The sequence below is a fragment of the Herpailurus yagouaroundi genome, unplaced genomic scaffold (genome assembly GCF_014898765.1).
Source record: "Herpailurus yagouaroundi ecotype Mexico unplaced genomic scaffold, PumYag 161, whole genome shotgun sequence".
Taxonomy (NCBI): domain Eukaryota; kingdom Metazoa; phylum Chordata; class Mammalia; order Carnivora; family Felidae; genus Herpailurus; species Herpailurus yagouaroundi.
The window spans coordinates 1,192,242-1,216,541 of NW_024412402.1; the positions used below are offsets into that span (position 1 = coordinate 1,192,242).

Genomic DNA, 24,300 nt, shown 5'->3' on the forward strand with positions numbered 1-24,300 from the left:
AAAGACTGGACTATATGCTGCCTGCAAATGACATACTTCAGCTTCAAGGGCACAGACTGCAAGTGAAGTGTTGGAAGATGATATTCCATGTACGGAGGCCAAAAAAAAGCACGGAAGCTATACTCACATTGGGCAAATTAGACTAAGACATAGAGGAGGCAGGGGTCAAGCCAACAGGAGGTTAAACAGTTTCAAGTATTGATGCACCTGACACAGGGGCATGATATAATTAGGAAGGGACTTCAGGAACCTCTTTCAATAATGGAAAGATTGTCCAGACATAAAATCAAAAAGGAAATACTGCACTTAACATGTTAGACCAGATGGACTTAGATATTTACAAACATTCCATCCAACAGCAGAATCCACATTCTTCTCAAGTGCACATGGAACACTGTCTGGGATAGATCATAGGTCAGGCCAGAAAAGAAATCGTGGTAAGTTTAAGGTAATCGAAATACTATCCAGCATTTTTTCTAACAAAGGTATAAAACTAGAAATCAATTACAAAAAGAAAAAGTGAAAAATTCGCAAATATGTGGAGATTAAAAACCATTAAACGGAATCAATGGATCAAAGAAATCAAAAGAGAAATAAAAAAAAAAAAAAATACTGACACAGGGGCATCGGGCTGGGTCAGTCACCAGAGCATGTAACTCTTGATGGTGGGGTTAGAAGTCTGAGTTTCATGTTTGGTGCAGATTGCTCAAATGTAAAATTAGAAGAAAATGTTGACTGACACAACAAGTGAAAATGGAAATACAACATACCAGAACTTATGGGATGTAGCAAAAGCAGTTCTAATAGGGAGGTTCACAGTGACAAATGCTCACATTAGGAATCAAGAAAGATCTCAAACACACTACACCTCAAGGAGAAGAAAACAAAGCAACCTTTAAGTTAGTAGAAGGAAGGAAATAACAAATACCAGAGTGGAAATATATGAAATAGATACAAAAATGACAACAGAAAAGACCAATAGAGCTAAGAGCTGTTTTTTGTTGTTTTTAAAGCAGAAACAGAAAAACCATTAGCTAGACTTACTAAGAGAACTTGCTTTAGCAGCATATATACTAAAAATGGAATGAAAATAAGATAATTCAAATATATAAAAGTGTAAATGAAGGAGACATCACACAAATACCACACAAATACAAAGGATAATAAGAGGCTACAATGAATAATTCCCAACACATTGGAAGACTCAGAAGCAGATAAAGTGCTAGAAACACACAACCTACTAAGACTGAATCATGAAGAAACAGTATCTGAACAGATCAATTAACAGTAAGGACATTGATTCAGTAATCAAAAACCTCACATGGAAGTCCAGGACCAGACCGTTCCACTGCTTAATTCTATCAAGCATTTAAATAGAAGAAATCATTTTATGAGGACAGCACTACCCTGATAACCAAAACCACACAAGGACACTACAAGAAAGAAAATTACTGACTAATATCCTTCATGAACACAGGTGCCAAGAGCCTGAACAGCATATTAGCCAATCAAATTCTACAGCATACTAAGCAGATCACATATCACAATCAAATGAGATTTATTCCAGGGATGCAAGTGGATGATGGTTCAGTATCTGCAAATTCATGATACATCATTAACGAAATAAAGTGTAAAAATGATGTGATCATCTTTACAGATGAAGAAAAAGCATTTGACAAAACAAAAAAATCTGATAATAACTCCCAACATACTGGATATAAGAAGAATATGCCTCAACTTAATAAAGATCACCTATGATAAGCCCACAGCTAATATACTTTCAATAATGGTTGAAAAGCTCAAGGTCTCATTTCCAAAACATGAACAAGACAAGGATGCCCACTTTCATCAATTTTATTCAATAGATTGGAAGTCCTAGCCAGAGAATTATGCAAAGAAAAGAAATAAAAAGCATGCAAGTCAGAAGGGAACTAAAACTGTCTCTATTTGTAGACAATATGACATACAGAACACACTAAAGACTATCAAAGTAACTGTTAAAACTAATAGACGGATTTGGTACAGTCGTAGGACATAAGATCAATATACAAAAGTCCACTACATTTTTATACACTAAGTCTACTAACAGGGACATTAAACAAACAATCCCATTTACAATTTTATCAAAAAGAATAAAGTATCTAGTAATACCTTTAACCAGGGAGGGGAAAGATCTGTACACTGATACTATTAAGACATTTACGAAAGAAACTAAAGAAGAAACAAACGGAAAGATATTCCATGTTGATGGACTTCAACAAAGAATCTGAAAATTTGTATGGAACTACAAGAGAGCCTGAAGAGCCAAAGCAATCTTGAAAGAGAATATAGACAGAGGAATCACACTTCTTGAGTTCAAACAAAGTTACAGTAATCAAAACAGTATGGTACTGGCATAAAGCAGACACAAAGATGAATGGAATAGAGGAGTTAGAAGTAAAACATGCAACATGTGATCAATTAACTTACGACAACGAGACAAGAATATAAAATGGGGAAAGGACGGTCTCTTCAATTAATGGTGTTGGAAAAACTGGGTAGCCACATGCAGGAGTGAAACTAGACCCTTTCCAACATACACAAAAATTACCCCAAAATGTAAATTAAAAGCTGAAATCTAAGATCTGAAACTGTAAAACTTCTAGAAGAATACACAGAAAGTGACCATCTTTCCTCCCAAGATTTTACTTAAATTCAAGTTTAGTTAACATACAGTGTAGTATTGGTTTCAGGATAAGTTAGTGATTCATCACTTACATAGAACACCCAGTGCTCATCACAAGTGCCCTCCTTAATACCCATCACCCATTTAGCCCATCCCCCATCAACCTCATTGAAAGTGACCTTGGCAATGGTATTTTGAGTTTGAAACCAAAAGCAAAGGCAGCAAAAGCAAAAAAAAAAAAAAAAAAAAAAAAAGGAAACAAATGGGCCTACATCAGACTAAAAAGCTTAGGGACAGCCAAGGAAACCAGCAAAAAGAAAAGACAACATATGGAATGGGACAGAATATTTAGAAACCATGTACCTGATAAGGAGTTAATGTTCAAAAAGAACTCCCATAAGTGAATAGCAAAAAACCAAGCCAGCTAAAAAATGGACAAAGGATCTGAAGCGAGCTTTTTCCAAGGAAGACGTATAAATGAGCAGGGGGTACATGAAAAGGTGCTGTCAGTAGTCACCTGGGAAATGAAAATCAAAACTACAATAACGTATCACATCACACCTAGTAGAATGGCTATCACTGAAAAGACAAACACTGGTAAGGATGTGGAGAACAGAACCCTTGTGCACTGTTAATGAGAATGTAAACTGGTGCAGTCATTAGGGAAAACAGTGTGGAGTTTTCTCAAAAATTAAAGACAAAAAATCAGAAAAAATAGGAAAAAAAATATTCCAAGGAAATGAAAACAGGACATTGAAAAGGCATGATCCACAGTAGCTAAGATAGGGAAACATCTAAGTGATAGTCAACAAATGAACATATAAAAACAGAGGTGGTAAATACATGCAATGGAATATTCAGCCACGACAAAGAGAAATTCTGCATATGCAACACCATGGATGGATCTTGAGGACATTATACTTAGTGAAATAAGCCAGAGAAAGACAAATATTGCATGCTATCACTTATATGTGGAATTAAAAAAGTCGAACTCCTAGAAACAGAGTAGGAGAGGTGTTGCTAGGGGTTGGGATAGGGGGGAGTGGTGGGTGGAACCAAGATTTTGTAAATGGGTATGTACAACATTTCAGTCTAATGTGAATATGCTTTCAGGATCTAATATATGACAATAGTGGATAATACTGTACAGCTGAAATTTTCTAAGAGCTCAAAGGTCACACACACCCAAAAAGATAAACATGGGAGGTGATGGATGTGTTTGATGGGAGGAATCCTTCCAAAATGTACTGTAGATCCACTCATGATGTACACTTTAAATATTTTAACAATTTTAATCATCAATTTTAACTCAATAAAGCTGAAAAAAAAAATGACAGTGATAGTTATGACAGTGACAGACTGCCCTAAGCAATATAAGAAAACAAATGAAGCGAAAACTATAGCCAAGGGGCGTCTGGGTGGCTCAGGTGGTTGAGAGTCCGACTTGATTTTGGCTTAGGGCATGATCTCATGGTTCATGAGTTCAAACTTCACGTTGGGCATCTCTACACTGACAGCATGGAGTCTGCTTGGGATTCTCTGTCTGGCCCCCTCAGAAACAAACATTAAAAAAAAAAAAAAAGTTAAAAAAAATAAAAAGAAAACCATGGCCAAGATAATTCTATGGGAAAGTAAAGGTTTAGGACAAAAGAGTCAAAAACAAAGGTAGATAGAATTTGACAGTACAAAATTAAAGATCAAACCTAAGCATATTTATAACGAGAATATTTGTTTTTTGGCATCCATGCAAGATTTACAGAAATATCAACTTATCTTCTTACCAGAATAATAAAAACAAATTTTTAGGCAAATAAAGCATGCTTATTCTAAGTAATTAAGTTAACATATAAAAAATAACAAGAATAGGAAAGTACTTACCCTGTCTTCCAAATCTTGATGTATTAAGTTGAAATCAGAACTAAATTCATAGCCTTAATTAAATGCTTGGATAGTTTTAAAAGGAAAAAAAACAAGATAACTCTTGATTCAATTTAAGAAGTAAAACATGCAGAAGAACTCTGAAGAAAATAGCAAACATTTAAGAATAAACTACAAATTAGCCAACCAGAACAGTATGCAATTTTTAAATTTAAGAGGTGATTTTGTCAAAAAATTAATCTCTAAAAAGAATGGGTAAGATTTAGAGGAAAAATATGGTATTTAATTCAGACTAAAGCTCCAAGCCTGGTTATACCCATCAGCCTAGAAGAAATCTTGGGGAAATAAAATGAATTGCTTCTGCAAAAGCCTGCAGGCTTAGGTGATTCAGTTTCAAAGAATAATTATTTCCCGTTCTCAATAATCTGTTGCAGAGTACAGAAATAAAAAACAGCACTGGTAGCTAGTTGTGAAGGTACTTATTATGTTCCATTGACCTAAATGCTTTAAATTGTCTTAAACATCACATTAATCCTAAAACAAGTACTATTTATTATTCCAATATTCAGATAAAGTGGAAAGACACAGAAAGTTTCAAATTCATTGAAAAACTGGCATAAGCTTGAAACCAATCTCATTATAAACATTAAAATGCTGACAAATCAAGTTATATTTAAAGAATCACTAAGATTGCAAAGTATACAATATTAGAATATAAAAACAAATTCATGGATTTAACAAAAATATTTTAATTGATGTTAGAGCAGCACCTAATTAAGCTGAACAAATACTCCTGATGTAAATTCTTAAAACACTGCAAACAAAATCCAACACTGTATTGAACGTTCTCTTTAAAATGAGGAATAAGACATGGAAGTCTACTTTGATCATTACTAGTTGTACTTGAAGGGCTAATCAGTGTGGTAAGAAGACATGAAATTAGTTCATAATTATTTAGGGATGATACATCCTTGTTAAGTAAAAAGTAAGCATCAGGAAAGCCATGGCTCTCATAGAGCTCACTTTGTTAAGGGGCTCAAATATAAAATCTAAAACACAAAGATTTCCTACAGTAATCAAGCTGGTGTGTTACTGGCACATCTTTAAAATGTAGACCAATGGTACAAACTTCCAGTTATAAATTAAGTCATGGAGATGAAAAGTACAGCATTGGGAATACAGTCAATGACATTGCGATAATGTTTGACAGATGGTGACTACACTTATTGTAGTGAAGACCAAGTCATGTGTAAAGTTGTTTGCATCAATGTTATATACCTGAAAGATAACACTGTAGGTTAATGATATTTCAGTTAAGAAAAAAAGAGGTCCAGAGGCAAACTCACACATACACAGTTTATCAGCTCCTGATAATGGGAACAGTATGACATATATGGGAAAGGAAAGTCTTTCTCAGTACTGGTGTTGGGTTAACTGGATATCCATATGGAAAATGATTTCCAGATGGATGCTTAATGAAAACACAAAAGGCTGACCAATGAAACTGCTAGAAGAAAAACATGGTAAAATATTCAGACATTGGACATCCATGGACTTGTATCTAGAACACAGAAATGTACGCATTAGTACGAAAAAGGCAGACAACTCAGTACAAAAGTGGTCAAAAGACACAAACAGAGGGGTGCCTGGGTGGCTTGGCCAGTTAGTGCAGTGCAGGGGCTCTGCACTGACAGCACAGAACCTGCCTGGGATTCTCCCTCTCTGCCCCTCTCCTGCTCACTCTTTGTCTCTAAAAAAAAAAAAAAAAAAAAGACATGAACAGATACTTCACGAAAGGAAATAAACTATCCAAATGGCCAATAAGCGTTTGAAATGGTGTTCAATTGTCAGGAAGAACCAAAATAAAACTGCATTATGATGTCAATATACACCATCAAAATGGCTAAAATGAAAACACCGATTACTGACACTGATGTAAAACAAATGGAACTTTTTACAATGTTGACAGTGGCACGATTTAGCAAAACCACTCTGGGAAACTGAAAAATGTGAATAAGGCTGTATATGTGTAACCCTATGAGCCAGCAACCCTATTCCTGAGTATATAACCAACTGAGAAGTGTAATACATTCACCCCAAAAACGTACAAGTATATTCAATTCTATTCATAATAGCTCCAAACTGAAATGTTCAACTATAAAATGGATTAACTTAAAATACATAGCATTGAAGATGACATCTGAATTGCATATGAGTGGATCTTGCAATATTGAGCAAAAGAACTTTTTATAAAAGACTATAATATTGCACGAATACATTCACAGAGAGTTAAAAAAAAAAAAAAAGCTCAAATTATGGTGTATATATAAACCAAGACAATTATTACCCTTGGGGTGAGCAGTCACTAGAGGAAGTATGAAGGGCCTCTAGGGTATTGGTAATGTTCTGGTCTTCATCTGGATGATTAAGTGGATGTGTGTACTTTTAGGAAACCCACTTTAGTATGTCAACTTAACAGCTGGTACACTCTGTTATTTTATGCTTCCATACAGATTTTACACTAACTAAAAAATAACCAGTTAGAACGAGAGTTCTCTAAAAATAGCAACAACAAAATACTCTGTTTAGCAAGAAATTTATGAGGCTAGCGGCAACTACAAAGCTATAGATATATACCATATTGCCCTTACCATTTGCCTCTTTCATTATCAGTTAACTTACAGGGTTAATGTACTTCAAATGAATATTCCAAAAGAATTAAAACATTAAAAAAAATGTTTTTAGTTCTGAGAGAGAACACTAACAGGGGAGGGGCAGAGAGAGAGGGAAAGAGAGAATCCCAAGCAGGCTCCACATTGTCAGCCCAGAGCCTGATAAGGGGCCTGAACCCACAAACCATGATATCATGACCTGAGCTGAAACTGAGTTGGATACTTAACTGACTGAGACACCCAGGCGCCCCCCACAAAAGAATTTTAATTCTAAATAAAACTAGTGATTCTAAACAGTTAACCAGGACACATGGCAGGAGTGAGTACTTGAAAAGAATAGTAGTTATAATGGACACAAAGCTATAATCATTTAATCAATGGCACAAAATCTATACACCACAGTATATAGTATACATACGTATAAATTTTTTTTCATGTTTATTTATTTTTCAGAGAAAGAGAGACAGAGTGTGAGCGTGGGAGGGTCAGAGAGAGAGGGAGACACAGAATGTGAAGCAGGCTCCAGGCTCTGAGCTATCAGCACAGAGCCTGAGGCAGGGCTTGAACTCACAAACTGTGAGATCATGACCTGAGTTCAAGTTGGCCGCTGAACCGACTGAGCCACTCAGGCGCCCCTATGTATAACTTTTATTAAAGTTTATTATTTTTGAGACCGAGACAGAGACACGAGTGGTGGGGACAGGCAGAGAGAGAGGGAGACATAGAATCTGAAGGAGGCTGCGAACTGTCAGCACAGGAGCCCACAGCAGGACTTGAACCCACGAACCGTGAGATCGTGACCAGAGCCGAAGTCGGATGCTCAACTGACTGATCCACCAGGTGCCCCTGTATGTATAAATTTAACATAGGTTCGGCGTCTTTGGTCTTATACCTTTAAGGTTAGCTGGGTTTCATGATTCATAATATTCAGGATTTTTAAAAAGTAACATGATGTGTGTATCATACCCAGTTGAATCTCAAACAGCACACTAAGCACATTACTACTTTTCTAGTAAAACGTGAATATCCATACCAAATGAGATAAAGATTCATGTAGCCTCATGTCAAATCAGGTCAGGTTTTGCCATAAAATGATTTTGATGCTAAACTTAGGGGAAAAAATTGGTGTCAGAACCTTTTGGATTTTAGAACTGTAAGAGATTGTGGATCAGGACAGAGTAAGGGAGATATTATAAGCAGATGCATGTGAAGAGAGAAACCTTATTTTCATCAATTATAGAATCAAATGGTTAAATATTTAGGGAAAAATTAGACTTTGATCCTTACCTCAGACCAGGTACTAAAAAAATTTTTATATGGGTTAGGAGCTAATACCTAATTTTAACAAATCAAGAAATAAAAGCCTAGAAACCAGTGAGGATATTCTTCACTGTATCTCTGGTAAGGGAGAAACCGATGCTGTGGAAGAAATGACAAACTGAAAAAATTTTCTGCAAGAATTTGGGAAAAAATTTTGAGATCCTTAAAAAAAATGTGCACTCAGTTTTTAATTTGGTAATTCTGCTCTCTAAAATGTCTCCTGGGGGCGCCTGGGTGGCTCAGTCAGTTGAGCGTCTGACTTCGGCTCAGGTCATGATCTCACAGCTTGTGAGTTCAAGCCCCACGTGGGGCTCTGGGCTGGCAGCTCAGAGCCTGGAGCCTGCTTTGGATTCTGCTTCGGATCCCTCTGTCTCTGCTTCTAATACAATCGCATTCTGTCTCTGTCTCTCTCAAAAATAAATAAACATTAAAAAATATTAAAAAAATAAAATGTCTCTTAAGGAAGCAACTGATAACACAAACAAATAATAACTGGTTACAAATCTGTCAGTGCTATTTTTTTTTAAACTTTCTAAGCTTTTAAATCATTCATAAATTAAAATCATGACTCTTAATGGCTGTCATATAAATGTTTTTCTTTTTTCTGTTGGTAAAAAATGGAAAATGCTTGGTATTATTTGACGTGAAAAACAGCATTAGGATGTTATATTTACAGTTTAAGTTCAGCTATATAGAGAAAATAATTTAGGAAAAAAGCATGCCAAATGTTAACTAGTGTTTATAAAAAGAAACAAGTCTATGAGGAGAAAAAGCCTAGGGGGCGCCTGGCTGGCCCAGTCGGCAGAGCATGTGACTCTGAATCAGGGGGTTGTGAGTTTAAGCCCCACGTTGGGCACGGAGCCTACCTAAAAAAAAGGAAAGAAAACAAAAAGGCTAATAATAAAGTGAAAACTTCATGCGGAATTTCAAGAAGCTGAGGCTATGGCTGAAAGATGGTGGCTTGAGAAATAATGAATGTAAAATATATAATAATATTGCATTTGAATTTACTCCTTGTCAAAAATAAAATCTTATCCTCCCCTAAGAGTCATGACATCTAGCCTTTTGCTGAATGCTGATGGATGCTCTTCCCATGTACAACTTCAACATACTAAAAGGTTCTAATAATATCCGGGCTAAAATAGTCAAACACTTTAATTACAAGAATTCCCAGATTTAATACACGACTACATTAATCAGTAAGTAATGTCCACAATAAAGAGTAGATCCTTACGTGTACTTACAAAAGTAGGCATAAGTTGTTTATAGTATATATACTCTGATCCAAAAACGTAGTCCCTGGGCACCTGACTGTTAAAATAGATTACCGAGTATACGCTACAACTAAGTCCAGGACTTTGGACTTTTAAGGTAAAATGGAGGTTATGGTTTTACTCTTGAACGTGAATGCAAGTTCCAAGTACAGGTTGTTTTTGGACTATATCTAATGGCTCCTGGCTGGTGACCTAACAATCTTGAATAAAGCAAACTTTATTTGTATGTGAACTCTTAGTACTTAGCAAATACTAATACATATTAATTGAATGAGAAGAAAATCTGTATTTTCCAACATTATGTGAACTTGTGAAAAAGTGGCTTGCAAAGGAATTTAATCAAAGTATCTAAATGAGAATGACTGCCAATATAAAGTAGTTCAAACTTTTGAAGTTACCGAAAATATTTATTCAAACCTAACTGTAGTACAGTATCACACTGAGTTAAATAAACATTAAGTGTATGATATGTAGTTCCTTATGAATAGACCACTGCCATATCATAACTCACAAGACAAATTTCTGCAGTAAGATTCAGCAATTATGACGTGATTTCCACACTGAGAAAGAGAAGTAGGATGCATTTAGTTTTCTGAAGGCCCAGTATAAAAAAAAAAGGCCGAGGAAAAGGACTCTTTAACAACATACACACCTGTAGAAAAAAATCCTGATATACTGATATTTAACCAAACAGAAAGCACTTAAGAGAATATACTTTAATCTAGGCACAATTGGTCACATATTAAAGATAATTTCTGTTCTCATAAAGATTTAAACGAATTTTTCAACTTAACTGATGCATGTGAGTCTGAAACAGAGAAGGCACCTCTTTCATTCTCCTTAAGGACTCTGTGACAGTAACTCTTCGTAACACCTTAGGGGGCACTGTATCTAAGTATAGACACAGTTATGTAACAGCCCATTTTAGGAGAAACTACGTTAAAATATAAAACTATGATTTTTCTTTTTTACATCTTATGATGGACACAGCTTCCCAGACGATGGCCCTCCACACAAGCTTTAACCCAGAACACAAGACTTAAATCAAATGTGCACTGGTCACTACTACGTAAGAAGTGCTATGGATTAGTGCAATTCTTCAAATCCCCAGTATGTGGGGGAAAAGGATATACATACCAAGAAGTCTCAACTACCACATGAATAGACTTTGTATGGCTCAATAGTCTAAACATTTAAAGTTCTGTAAAAGATCTCAAAAGTTATAAACAAAAGATCAGAACACTCAAAAATGGTTTACAAAATTCTCTTTAAAACAGAGACCAGAACCATCAGAAGAAACAGTGAAAGTGTAAAACTTCAGGAATATAACCTTTACTGTAATAAGAAAGGGTAATAAAGTATTCACTCTAGAAAAAATCCTAAATTGTTAATTTCTGGTCTCTCTACCACCAGATGAGGTTGTCATCACTTCTGTACTACTTTGTGGCTGTCTTCAAACATCTTGTAGGACAGTCACCAAAGGCAACTGTAAGGAAAAGCATCATTTTCCCCCCAAAAGTGAGAAGCTAGTCCAGATGCATCAACCTCAGAGTTAGGGATCACAAGAAGTCAAAAAACACAATGTAAGAACACTAGGCTGAATTAACCTCTATTTCAACCAGATTCATACAATATTTACAGTACATAATTGTCACAGCTATACAGTTTTGCAGATTGGATTTACTTACATTTCTGCAAATGTTTTTTCCAAAATAAAAAATATACCAGGTAAATCTATTTACAAGGTAGGAAGCTGCTTCAGAAACAGCATGATTCAGGTATAAAGTGAAATTTCAGTACAAGGAAAGTGCAGGTCAGGTTCTGTCAGTATCTCATTCCCTACACTCAGAGTTTAAGGGATACGAGTTTTAAACAGCTACTGTTCTTTTAGGTTCAGAGTGTTTACTCATCATAATGCAATGATAACAAAAATTTGTCCACATCCATTCCAGCTGGAAATGAACTGGGTAGCTTCTTTTTCTGTTAAAAAAAAAAAAAAAAAGAAAAAGAAAAGAAAAAAAAAAGAAAAAAGAAAGAAAGAAAAGAAAAAAAAAGAAAAAATAAACCTAAGTTAACATATTGAACTCAAACAAGGGCAAAAAACTTTCATTTACAACCTTATATCAGGTTCTTCCTATACTACTACAATACCGCCAAAACTTTTAGTTCACTGGAACTTGAGTTACACAGAGAAGCAGAAACGCATTTTCTAAATCCAAAGTTACTAAATTATACCTCAGTGGTACTTTAACATTAGTTTAGGGCAAAAGACATTATACAAATCCAGAGCTGATGAATGCTGAGTAAGATAGAACACGCTTTCTATAAAGGTGGTCATTATTACCAAACCATAAACCTTAGAAAGCTTTACTGACTGTAAGTCACAGGTACCGTTCAAGTTCCCAACACTTAATGCACCCCACGTATTTCATCAACACTACACTCAGGGAAGATGTGTGGTAACCTAGTATCAAGTGATGCAGCCGAGACTTGAGACTCGGGCGCCATGGGCTTCACCACAGCCACAGACCCAGTGAACAGAAGATGTGAGATTCCGACCCAGGCTGGCACGGCATCGAGGCCAACACTCTTCCCCCGACACCATACTTCCCGTAAGACATCCTGAACACCTTTGTTTCTATTCAGTTCACTCACTAAATGGCTAAAGAGGTTTAGGAAAAATGGGTTTCAGTTATCAATGCTCTCCCTGCGTTACCTTCCCACAGAGAACTACGGTCAAAGAAAAAACAGGTAAATGTAATTTTTCCTCTGCTCCAACTAATACATTAGCATCTGTTAGAGCCAATGGAAGAGATGGCAGGACGTGCGGAATAAAAACAAGAAGGAAGAGCCGCAAAGTTGCTTTCTACTTGGTAATTCCACACGTGACAGTGGCTTCCCAATCTTTTATGCCTTACGGCATTCTCCCAAACACCTGGGTCCTACCGTGACAGAAACAAAAACCTCCTTTCCCCAAGGAAGACGTTTGGAGATAAACGCCTTAGCAACGGTTTTGCAAACGCTCCATTCCACCTAGACACACACTGAGTACCACACTGGCTGAGACACACCGCCATAAACACATTCTGTCAACCAAAACCCAGAGCTGTCTCGACCAGAATGTGCAGTTAGGGAGCTCTGGCAAAAACGCGGAGATCTCTACTGTGAGCACTGAACGAAGGGCAAAGGTGTGGTTTTGAAATTAAGACTTTCAAACTTGCCTTAATTTTCTTCTTTTTCATCGGTAGTGACGAATTTGCAAGACTTTTATTGGAAGTACGGGAGGTTCGTTCGCGTTCATCTAATTCCTCAATCTTCCGCTTTTTGGTGGCGCTCCTCGAAGATGCTCTGAATTGTTGTTGTGTGTTGTCTTTCAGGGGAGTTGTCGAGGCGGTCCTGGAGATGGCAGCCCGGGACAGAATCATCAGCGTGTGGGCAGCCATGTTCACACTGTTCTCACTCCCTGTCTCGCTGGCAGGGCTGCAGGCAGGCAGGTCTGGGGTGACAGGAGGGACCATGACTTTGGCTGTGCTACTGTCTTCACCAAAACGCCTACTGGAGGGGACCTTGATCCCATCTCTAGGTTCTTCTTTATGTTTGTCCCCTGCCCCCAAGCCTGCTGTCCGGGGTACAGGGGAGTCAGAGCTATCAGGGAGCCTACTTACTGGGCTGTGCCACTGACCATCCTGCAGCATTTCTGAGCCAGGTTTGGTTAGCGGGTTAACCAAAGAAGCGGCACATTTAGTTTGTTCTTGCTTTGGATCCTTCCCAGCTGCACCTACCGAAATGACATTTTTACTACTTGAGGACGTGCCTTGTTTTTTGGTCAGTTCTTGCAGTGAAGTTACGGTTTTCTCATTCCGTATACCCCCATTTTGCTGCCCATTTGACAGTTTTGAAGTTTCGGGATTTTTCTGCCTTTCGACATCGCTGCATAATTCATTCTCCTTATTAGCTGTTGTTTTATGGAAAGATTCAAGTACAATTTCTGTCGGTGGGACTTTCTTTTCTGACTGAGTTTCTTTTGTGGTGCTATGTCGGCTATTGGGAGTTTCTGATTTAGATAAAATCTTAGGCAAAGGAGGCTTCTCTCGGTCTTTTTTGAAAGCATTATTAGAAGGGGCCTTGGAGGTGGAGGACACAGTGGGTGACTCGAGATTAGGAAGTGAAATGTCATTCCTTTCCTTGTTTTGGGACGCCGCCTTATGGTTTGTGCCCTGTGTATTCGCCACGGAGGCAGTGCTGTCAAAACAGAGCACACGTCTGTGGCTTTCAAATGGTTTGCTAGCTGGAACTACACTCTCTAATGAGAAGGGAACCGTGATTTCTTCCAATTTTTTCCCGAGATCGGTGGCCAGATTCTTGTCAGACACTTCAGTTCTGTAAAATAAATAAATAAAATTTAGCAACATAAAGAGATCCTTGTCAGACACTTCAGTTCCGCAAATCAATAATTAACTGTTTTTAGCAACACAAAGACATCTTTTATGTTTTTTATCTGAGCATTCAAAAAATCTAGAATGGAAACTACATGGATGCTCACCTTTGTGCATGACATCCAACTAAATGACTAGACGAATCCACCAAATTATTTACCTGCTTTCCTGGAATTATAAATGAAATAATTAGAAAAGAGAAACATTCCTGAGAGAAAGAGTACATTACTCTGAAAGGAAACGGAACAGACCACAGTGTCACACATCATGAGAAAAATTTAAATGACCGCTAATGTACAAATGAAGTACTCTCACATACTGGGTGTAAAAAGCAGCTTCTAATTTTATATAAAAGACAGTCACTCATCCATTTTACAGAGGAAATACACACATGGAGCAAATGACTTGTTTCCAACTTCAGGCAAATATTATGAATCCAGTCTCTGGATTTATCGATTACAATGTTCAACATAGCACTTAAGGGTACTCCTTAGATTCAGAAAGTTAAAGAAAGCAATATATTAATGCCTATTTTGAAATTCTGCCCATTTCACTGTCATATTTGCAAGCCTATGTCAGGCAGAGCACCAGCTCTGGAGTTTTAATAGCCGTATTTTAATTTCCACGGACTTAGGAACTGATGTGGGGAGTAGCAAGATATGAAGCTAGAGAGAAAAGGAGAGATGAGCTCATAAAGGACCTTGTGCATTATGCAAAAGGTTTCTTTTTTTATATATATATTTATTTTGAGAGACAGGGAGGGAGGGACGGAATCTTTTTTTTTTTTTTTTTTTTCGAGAGAGAGAGAATCTTAAGCAGGGTGTGCGCTGTCAGCACAGAGCCTGACACAGGACTCAAACTCACACACCATGAGATCATGACCTGAGCTGAAACCCGGAGTCGGACGCTCAACTCACTGAGCCACCCAGACGCCCCTTTGCAAAAGGTTTCATGGAGAATCCTTAAGAGTTTAAAATAGGGAAGATGCATAAATCGATTTATGTTTTAGGAAGTCATTCTGGCGGTAGTGTAGAAGATGGACTAGAGAAGCAAGAAAACTGCAAAGAGAAATTCTACATACATGACTACAAATACTCCAGGTAAGAGATGAGAGAGGCGTCAGGAGACAGGGATGGGCATTCATAAAGACATGAAAGGTGAAGGAAGACTCAATGGTGACATCAACCAAGGAGAAAAAAGCAGGGAGAGGAGGAGGTCTTTGATAGGGAAGAGGTGAGAGGCCGAGACATGTCGAAGTTGAAGGCCTTGAGTTAGGCACGAGAGCAGGAGTGCACTAGTTGAGTGGTGGGTCCAAAAGCCACCAACAGTATCAAGTGCTAGAGGGAATAAGGTTAGAATGGAAACGATGCACAGCATATGACATTATCAGGAGGCCACTGATGATCTCCATTTAAACAGCTGTAGTGGAAACAGGAGAAAAGACAATAACACGGATGAAGAAAGAATGGGAGACGGAAGTGTTGGGGATAAACAAAGGGCTGGCAGGTGAGACAAACCCAAGGAACTTTACAGCCAGAGAGGGAAGGATCCAAACAAGAAAAATTTAAGACACACATAGGACACAAGATGCAGGCAGACTGCATTAACCTTAGGAAGAGCGAGATCATTATTCCTGTAAGAAAGAAAGGAAAGGGAGGAATGATTCTGGAAGAACAGGTACACACCAAATGGGAGTGATGTGAGAAAATGCAGTTTCCCACTGATGAGGTGGGAGAGAAGAGTGCTGGCCTGACAGGAAGAGGGTGGGGACTGAAGAGATGTGAGAAGAGCTGTGAAGTCAGAAAGAGCCTGAAGGGGGATGGGAAAGAGCACCAGGAAGACATGTGGAGTGACCGCTAAGAGACCATGAACAGCCCCACTTTGAATGCAATGCCGGAGAGCCCAGGTACAAAGGCAGGGATGGGTGCCGGGACAGACCCAGGGCGGACAGCAGCAAGAGGGACGCTAGAAGAATGTGTTGGCTGAGGCCGTACACCGTGGGTCTAGCCTGGATGGGGAAGGGAGTCTCCAGGAGGGAAATGGGAGGTTCATGCGAAGTGTGAAAGTTCAAGTAATGGGAACTCACACTGGCGGCCGAGGTTCTCCAGTACGTGGGGAAGAGGTACGGGAGAGGCTGACTGGCACACACATACAGACTTGGAGATGGAGGGGTCTAAGGATCATGCAGGTTAGGCTGCGGGCCAGGCTGACACCACAGGCATTCATCATCCATGAGGATGGGAAGTGTGAGAACTACATGCAACCCCGAAATGAAGATCGGGTATTATTCTGTACACAGTGTCTTCTGTGGAACGCAAATCTTTAATTTTGGAGTAGTCAGTGCTATCAACTTTTTCCACTTATAATGATGGTTTTTTTTTTTTCATTTTTTAAAGCAATCCTTTTATCCTTGTGCCATTAAGCCATTCTCTTACATTTCTTTTACTGTTTAATTGTTTTGCTTTACATTTTTAGGTCTTTAATCACCTTGGAGTTCACCTTTCACCTTTGTATATGGTATGAGGAAGGGATGTAAAGTCTTTCCTATAATGTATGTAATGGCCAATGAAATTAATTTATTAAACAATCTTTCCCCTTCTCTCTGACTTCTGATGTTACCTCCACCACATACAAATTCCCTTAAGAACATGGTCTCTTTCCGAACTCTATTTTTTTCCACTTGCCTTTTTTGTTTTTATTACTAAAAAAAAAACTTCAAGCAAAGGTTGGACAGTCACCTGTTGGGAATGAGACAAGTATTCAAAAAGAAAATACTGTAGCGTTGCTGCAAACAAATGCATATAGAGAACATAAAACTGACATTAATGAACTTAAAAATGTACCTGTACAAGGCTTGTTTCTCAGTCCCTGAGTCTTCTGAGACTTTGGAGGGATGGGGAATTGAGGGATACTTCTACTGCATACAGGTGCCGCCAAAGGCATATGAAGGACCTAGAGGAGGAGCAACCGTTAACTATACTACGTTTGAGAAGCATCACTGTGCCATTTTCAATTCAAAAATCTTACCTGCTGAGGAGGAGCAGGAAAGGTATTTCCATTCTGTCCAACCACAGATACAGGGATCATCCCCACCATTCCTTGGAGTACAGGTTGGACAGGAGAGGCAATTATGATGGCAGATCCTTAAAAAAAAGAAAAAAAAAATCTCAGTAAGCTTCTCATAAACAAGAGACTCCAAAGTAATTATTAATTTAAAATAAATTCTATAAAATTGTATCTCTTTCCCTTAGAATCTACTCTCCTTAAAAAAATTTAGGAACAGCAAGGCTACAAATTAAGAAAAAGGCAACCTCAATTATTAATCTTATGGCCCTTTCGGCCAGAACTGCCATCTTCCAGTAATTCACGCAAATGACCAACACGAAGGGAAAGAGGGGGAGTACCCACTATATATTCTCTAGGCCTTTCAGAAAATACGGAGTTGTTCTTTGGACACATTCATGCAAATCTACAAGAAAGGTGATGTTGCGGACATCAAGCGAATGGGCACTGTTCAAAAGGGAATGCCCCACAACTGTTAACGGGGCAAAACTGAACAGTCTACAATGGTACCTGGCATGCTGTTGGCACTGTTAAGAGTAAGTTAAGGTCAAGATTCTCACCCAGAAATAATGTACATATCGAGTACATTAAGCACTCAAAGAGCCGAGATAGCTTCTTGAAGTGTGTGAAGGAAAACGAACAGATAAAGCAGGAAGCCAAAGAGAAAGGTACTTGGGTTCAACTGCAGCACCAGCCTGCCCCACCCAGAGAAACACACTTTGTGAGAACCAAGGGAAAGGAGCCTGAGCTGCCAGAGTCCATTGCCTATGAGTTCATGGTGTGATAACTGTAAAAAAATAAAAGACCTCAGGCCTGTAATACATACGTACACACACAAATATACAAAGCAATCTTACAGTATTTGGTCAAGGTAAGTATCACGAGTAATGCATTAGACTTCATAGCCAGGAGATCACATTATAGCTATATGTTGACTGTCTGGCCAGAATAGTGAAACTGATTAGAAAATTGATGGTGAAGGCTTCAAGTTTCAATCTTATACCAGAAAATTAGGGTCTCAACTGAATGTTTACGGCTCAAGACTCGCTCAGACTCCAACCTATAACCTCTAATGGTACTTGTCAAAAAGAGTCCAGGGAAGTGTACAAACCGTCAAAACTATGGGGGGAAATTACAATGGCTATATGCTCCCTAGAAATCAACAATATAGTCTGTGGCTATCCTCATATATCCCTGTCGCACAAGTGAAACTTTTCCTTAGAGTCACTAACAGTTCCTGTCAGGTGGATCTCACTTTCACAAACACCCACTTCAGTCTCCCAAGTACCTACTTACACTTAAGAATTCCCTTCCTTGGGATGCCTGGGGCTTAGTCTGTTAAGCATCCGACTCTTGATTTTGGCTCAGGTCATGATGTCGCAGCTTGTGGGATTGAGCTCCGTTGTCGGACTCTGTGCTGACATCATGGAACCCACTTGGGATTCTGTCTCTCTGCCCCTCCCCTGCTCTCTCACTCTCAAAATAAATGCATGAACCTTCCCAAAAAAAAAAAAAAAAAAAGAATTCCCCTCCTTTACTCCAACTACTACTTCATTTCTCTGAGCTTCAGCTCAAGTCCCACATTCTCTACTAATTCTGACCCCTCTTTTATGTTATTTTAAACAGCACTTCAAGCAGATCCATCATGCTTGCTAGTTGATTGTTCACATTTAGTCACATTTTATTATATGCCTATAACATAAAAAAAAAAGGGAAAGGAGTTTCGGAACCAATATATAAGGAAAGGTACATGAATGATGTATCATCAGCTCCATCTCCAAGAATCACTGAAACCAGTGAATTCTGTAACTAAAAAAAAAAAAAAAAACAACTTTATTTATCTGGGGGGGGTGCAGATAGAGAGAGGGAGAGAGAGAATCCCAAGCAGGCTCCGCAGTGGCAGTGCAGAATCTGACGTGGGGCTCGAAACCCACAAATCATGAGATCATGGCCTAAGCCAAAGTCGAGAGTCGGACGCTCAATTGACTGAACCACCCAGGCTCTCCATGAATTCCATAACTTACTACTAGATTTAAAAAAAAAGGTTTGAGTGAATGAATTAGGGAGAGGAAACAAGGGCATCAACACAAATTTCAGTCTTTTCTCACACTATATATTCATGATTTATCACCTGCTAGTCAATAACTGCACACACAAGAGAAACGAGATACCATTCCAGAGACGTGAACTTCAACGTGTTCTTGAAGTTACCTTGTGAAAAGCTGGGTGACACGGTTTGATTGACAGCAAATACGCTGTTTGACCTTGGCGGTGTCTGTAACTGAGGCGGCGGGGGCTGAGCAGTCCCAGGTACGGAATTTCCAGGCAACACCACCACATTAGACTGACTGACAGTGGTTCCTAAGGCTGTTGGATCAGTCACGCATGTAGCTATCAGAATGTTATTTGAATTTCCAAAAGTTGTGCTTGTAGCTGGCATCAACTGTATGTATCCGCCATCCTTGGAGACGCACGGTGGGGCACTGGCTGAAAAAGCAACGCTGCCTTCACTCTGAGCATTCACTGCGGAGTCTTCGGGTTTGAGGGCCAAGAGGCTCTGTTCCACCGATGCTGAATCCCCTGTTCTTTCCGCAGATGTGAGAGCGCCTGCGGCTTCTTCTGAAGACAGGCACTTAACCAATTCTCCATTTTTGGCAGGGGACTTAGTGGGAGAGGACAGTATTATAGTCGGCAGGTTCTCCCCACTGATACTAGAAACAGCACTGTTCAGTTCAGTATCTGAGGAAACAAATGGATCGTCACTAATGATAATTTTGAGAGAGACAATATTTGCTGCATCCACGTCTGCTGAGCTGTCAACACCAGGTCTGTCACTGGTGTTCTGGGACTCAGGGTGAGAACCTCCCACTGAAGAACACACAGATTCTGACAGAACAGCACGTTTATCTTCTACAGGATCACCTTCTGGAGCAATCAATGCAACTTCCCCACAGTTACCATTCTCACTTAAAGTGAGAAAAATACTATCTCCATCTTCTTTTAAAGATGAAGGCTCTTGCGAATCGCCAGCAACTTTCTCAGACCTTGAGGGCTGAGTTTCATGTTCTTCCGTGTGATTTAACTCAAGAGATGATGAACCATCAGGCGGCTGTTTAACTGAAGATGTTGTATCTTCCAGACAAATGTCTACTTGTTCGGATATATTTAAACCTGAACTTTCAACCGATACAGGTAATATCTTGCTTTGAAGTGGAGAATTATCAGGGCAATCCACATGTTGTTGTGATGTGACCGGCAATCCGTTGTGAATCTCAGTTTCACTCTGCAGAATCTCTTTAGGGTCTGGTGACTTAGAACCAGGGAGGTTAGTTTTAAGTCTTCCTGTGTTGTTAGAGCTTTCACAAAACTGACTTGTTTTAGATGTCTTTCCAGTTAGTGGAATATTTTGGGATAAAAGCTGAGAACTCTTCCCAGAGAGAACGAAGTTTTCACTGTTAGTTTCCCCCCTGAGGGAAACAAATGACGTTACTGGTATACCAGACTGATCAGGCTGTAATGGAGAATCACGTGGCGCATCCGGCAAGAGAGAACTCTTTCCGACCTCCATTGCCATGGCGGTTTCAGTGGACATCTGATGGGTGTATAATTCGGCACAACGCTGATTACATTCGGCATCAGAATTTACTCTTTGGTTAAAGTCATTCAAATGAGGCACAGATTCAAAGGAAATATCGAGGTTACACTTCTGTTCATTAGGTACACCCGTTTTAAATGCCTTTTTCTGGACGCTAGAGCCTATCTGAGGAAAGTGTTCCTGTGCTTCTGGTCTAAGCTCATCGTGGTTGCAGCCATTCTTCAAGGCATTGGATGTGTCTTCATTTTGATAGGATGTACAAAATGGGGGCTGCCCAGACTGATCACCTGCAAAATAGGATGGAAGAGACAGACAGGGAGTATGCGTTGCTTTCTGAGGGAGTCACGTTTACTGTAAAACCTGTTTTGTCAAGGAAGTAACGCATCTCAGACATAACAGAAAGGGCAAGTCTGAAAAACCGTATCTCACATTTTCTGAGTATCAAAAAATTCACAGGCACTTTTTTTTCTTTCTTTTTTTTTTTTTTAATTACTGATGCCTTTCTGAGTAACTGCCAGATTGTTTTTCAAACCTCTTGGAAAACAAATGACACAATGAAGGAAAAAGTATATAGGTTTCAGAACATCCAATGTTTATCAGTATGTAAAACTGGCCCCACACATGCAGCTATTTTCACAATAGCTGGCTTTTCAACTTCTACCATTTCTATCAACCTTACTTTATCTGATATATTTTTCACGGAGAAATGGGCCAAGTACACTGTGCATCATCAGCATTTGATGTTACTGTTTACTGTGTGCAACATTCAACGTTCAGTAGAAACATAGGAATATGAGCTAAAATGTTTTAATATCCAGAATTCAAGACTATCACTACAGTATATAATTCCCTCTAAGCAAGTAAGATATAGATCTTGAGCACTCAGTTGCGCTTGCTTACCAGGCTAAATGGTTAATAACACACACCAACGTTACATAGCAGAGATTTGGACTTGTAACACACAAAAAACTGTTAAATGTTATATAGACTTTTGTCAAACTGGTCAATTCTATTAATGCTAAATTGCGCAGGTCAACAATTATGAAAGAATGAGTACTAAAAATTCTCCTTTTAATCAAATTACTAAAAGGCTTGGGATTTTTTCTTTAATGAAAAGAAAAACACTTATTCTTACCAGATTGTTCTGATTCAAAAGAACCTTTAACTGCTAGATTAGTTTCATCTGCTAACACTACACTGGGATTGGTGTCCAGATGTGGACTGCAAATGCCTTGGGATATCTGTTTATTATTCTTGGATTTACCTGTTAGAAAGGGAACAGGGAAATAACTGGTTAAATGATCAAAATAAAAGCATCAGTTAATACAACTTAACGGTGATCCATCAAATGTTTAACTTTATGTCTTTTGGATACAGCCTTGTATATCATGGACAAAACCAAAGATTTTTGTAACAGACTGGTAGTTCTTAAGCTTTAGCCTACATCAGAATCATCTGGAGAGTCCAAGAATTTGCATTTTTAACGTGTTCTCAGATAATGCTGATAATGCTGGTCTGGAGACTAACTCTGAGAATACTGCATGAGACCATAAAATTGAGGGCAATAGCCAATTTCTTGCATTCCTTTTGTACTACCCAATTGTGTTTAATATAATGTATGTGTTAACCTCAACATATTTGTGCTGACTGGCAAAAATGCCCACACAAAAAACAAAATACAAAATGTTTTCCATTTTTTTTTTTTAACGTTTATTTATTTTTGAGACAGAGAGAGAAAGAGCATGAACAGGGGAGGGTCAGAGAGAGAGGGAGACACAGAATCCGAAACAGGCTCCAGGCTCTGAGCTGTCAGCACACAGCCCGACGCGGGGCTTGAACTCACGGACCGTGAGATCATGACCTGAGCCGAAGTCGGACGCTTAACCGACTGAGCCACCCAGGCGCCCCTGTTTTCCATTTTTATAGCTAAAGTTTAAGGAAAAAACCCACCCTCCCCCACTCCCAGACCCTTCACAGCCATAGATTTGCTTTGAAGAAAATAGGATATTTTTCCAGATGCTCTGGGAATTTTGCTTCAGTCTGGTTAAGGTGCCCAAGAAATGGAAACTTTTTTCTTCTAACTGCCTTGAAAGAAATGGTCTACTTACCATAGTCAAAGAGATCAAAAAGTGCCTGAAATGCCGGATCTGATTCTGTCTGCTCCAGTATGTCCTGGATAGCCTCCTCCGACATATGGATTTCACTCTGCAAAAAAAAGAGTGATCCTAACTCAATTAGTATAGTTTAATACCGGCAAAATAATCATAGGACATCTGATAGCTCTCAACTTCTACGTATAATTATTTCCCTCCAGGAAAATTTCTTCTGATTATGACACTAGGCTCATGTGAAATAAATTAAAACAAGACTAGAAAGCAGAAAATGAATGTTCCCTCATTCAACTTCCTAAAGTTAACTGTCTTGGTGCATATATTCCCAAACATTAAACATAAGTAAAATCACACTATAAACGTTCTTTTTTAAAAACTTGACATCCAGCACCGAGTAAGTGCACAGCATAATGTCTTCACCTACATATGGTGTGAGATAATGACCACAGTAAGTTTGGTTAATATCTATCATCTTATACAGATATAACAATAGGGAAAGTTTTCTGAGAACTCTTAGGACTTACTCTCTTAACAATTTTCAAATATGTCACACAGCGGTGTTAATGACTCATCATGCTGTACATTACCCCGCAGTGCTGACCACCTTCATCCAACTGCCCCACTCTCAATGCCCTGCCTCTGGTAACCACAAATCTCATCTATTTTCCTATTATTTTGGCCTCCTCCTGTATAAAATCTCACACTTTTTATCTACCTGTTTTGGCCTCTTAATATTAAATGCTTTCCTTAAGTGTCAGACAATCCTTGCACGTCCATTCACATTTGAGTAGCATGCCAAAAGCTACCTGCAAACTCTGTGCTAAGGGAGGGAGCTTGTCAATTACCAGGTATGCAACAGTATTCTGTTGCATCTCACAGAATCTCACAGAACCATCCGTATTTTTAGTTTTTTTTTTTTTTTTTACATTTTTGTGAGAGAAAGGAAGAGGGAGAGTGTGCAGAGGGTGGAGGCAGAGAGAGAGACACAATCCCAAGCAGGCTCTGCTCTGTCAGTGAAGAGCCTGATGTGGGCCCTGAACTCACAAACCACGAGATCATGACCTGGGCTGAAATCAAGTGTCGGAAGCTTAACTGACTGAGCCACCTAGGCACCACTAAGTTTTTTTGTTTGTTTGTTTTGAGGGAGTTAGATTTCTTGGTGGATGAGTTTAGGGCTGACAAACTGTTTCTGGTAAACAGTGTGAATGGGGGCAATGTTGGGACTTTAACTACGACCTCCTAAATGTTGCACGCTGTCTTCCTGCTTTAGCTATCTTTACATCTGC

At 38.8% G+C, this 24,300-nt stretch overlaps 1 protein-coding gene across 1 annotated transcript in view; it reads right to left on the bottom strand.

The window, feature by feature from the left end:
• Positions 1 to 10,195: 10,195 nt before the first annotated feature.
• Positions 10,196 to 24,300, bottom strand: part of NPAT (nuclear protein, coactivator of histone transcription) — a 53,338-nt gene continuing 39,233 nt past the window's right edge. The window contains exons 11-18 of the mRNA XM_040482898.1: positions 23,012 to 23,108; positions 22,039 to 22,167; positions 19,520 to 21,190; positions 17,273 to 17,388; positions 17,089 to 17,197; positions 14,353 to 14,413; positions 13,031 to 14,189; positions 10,196 to 11,789 (exon numbers count right to left, since the gene is read on the bottom strand). Of these exons, the coding sequence (XP_040338832.1) occupies positions 11,712 to 11,789; positions 13,031 to 14,189; positions 14,353 to 14,413; positions 17,089 to 17,197; positions 17,273 to 17,388; positions 19,520 to 21,190; positions 22,039 to 22,167; positions 23,012 to 23,108 (3,420 nt within the window). The 3' untranslated portion in view covers positions 10,196 to 11,711. The remainder of the gene's footprint in view (positions 11,790 to 13,030; positions 14,190 to 14,352; positions 14,414 to 17,088; positions 17,198 to 17,272; positions 17,389 to 19,519; positions 21,191 to 22,038; positions 22,168 to 23,011; positions 23,109 to 24,300) is intronic.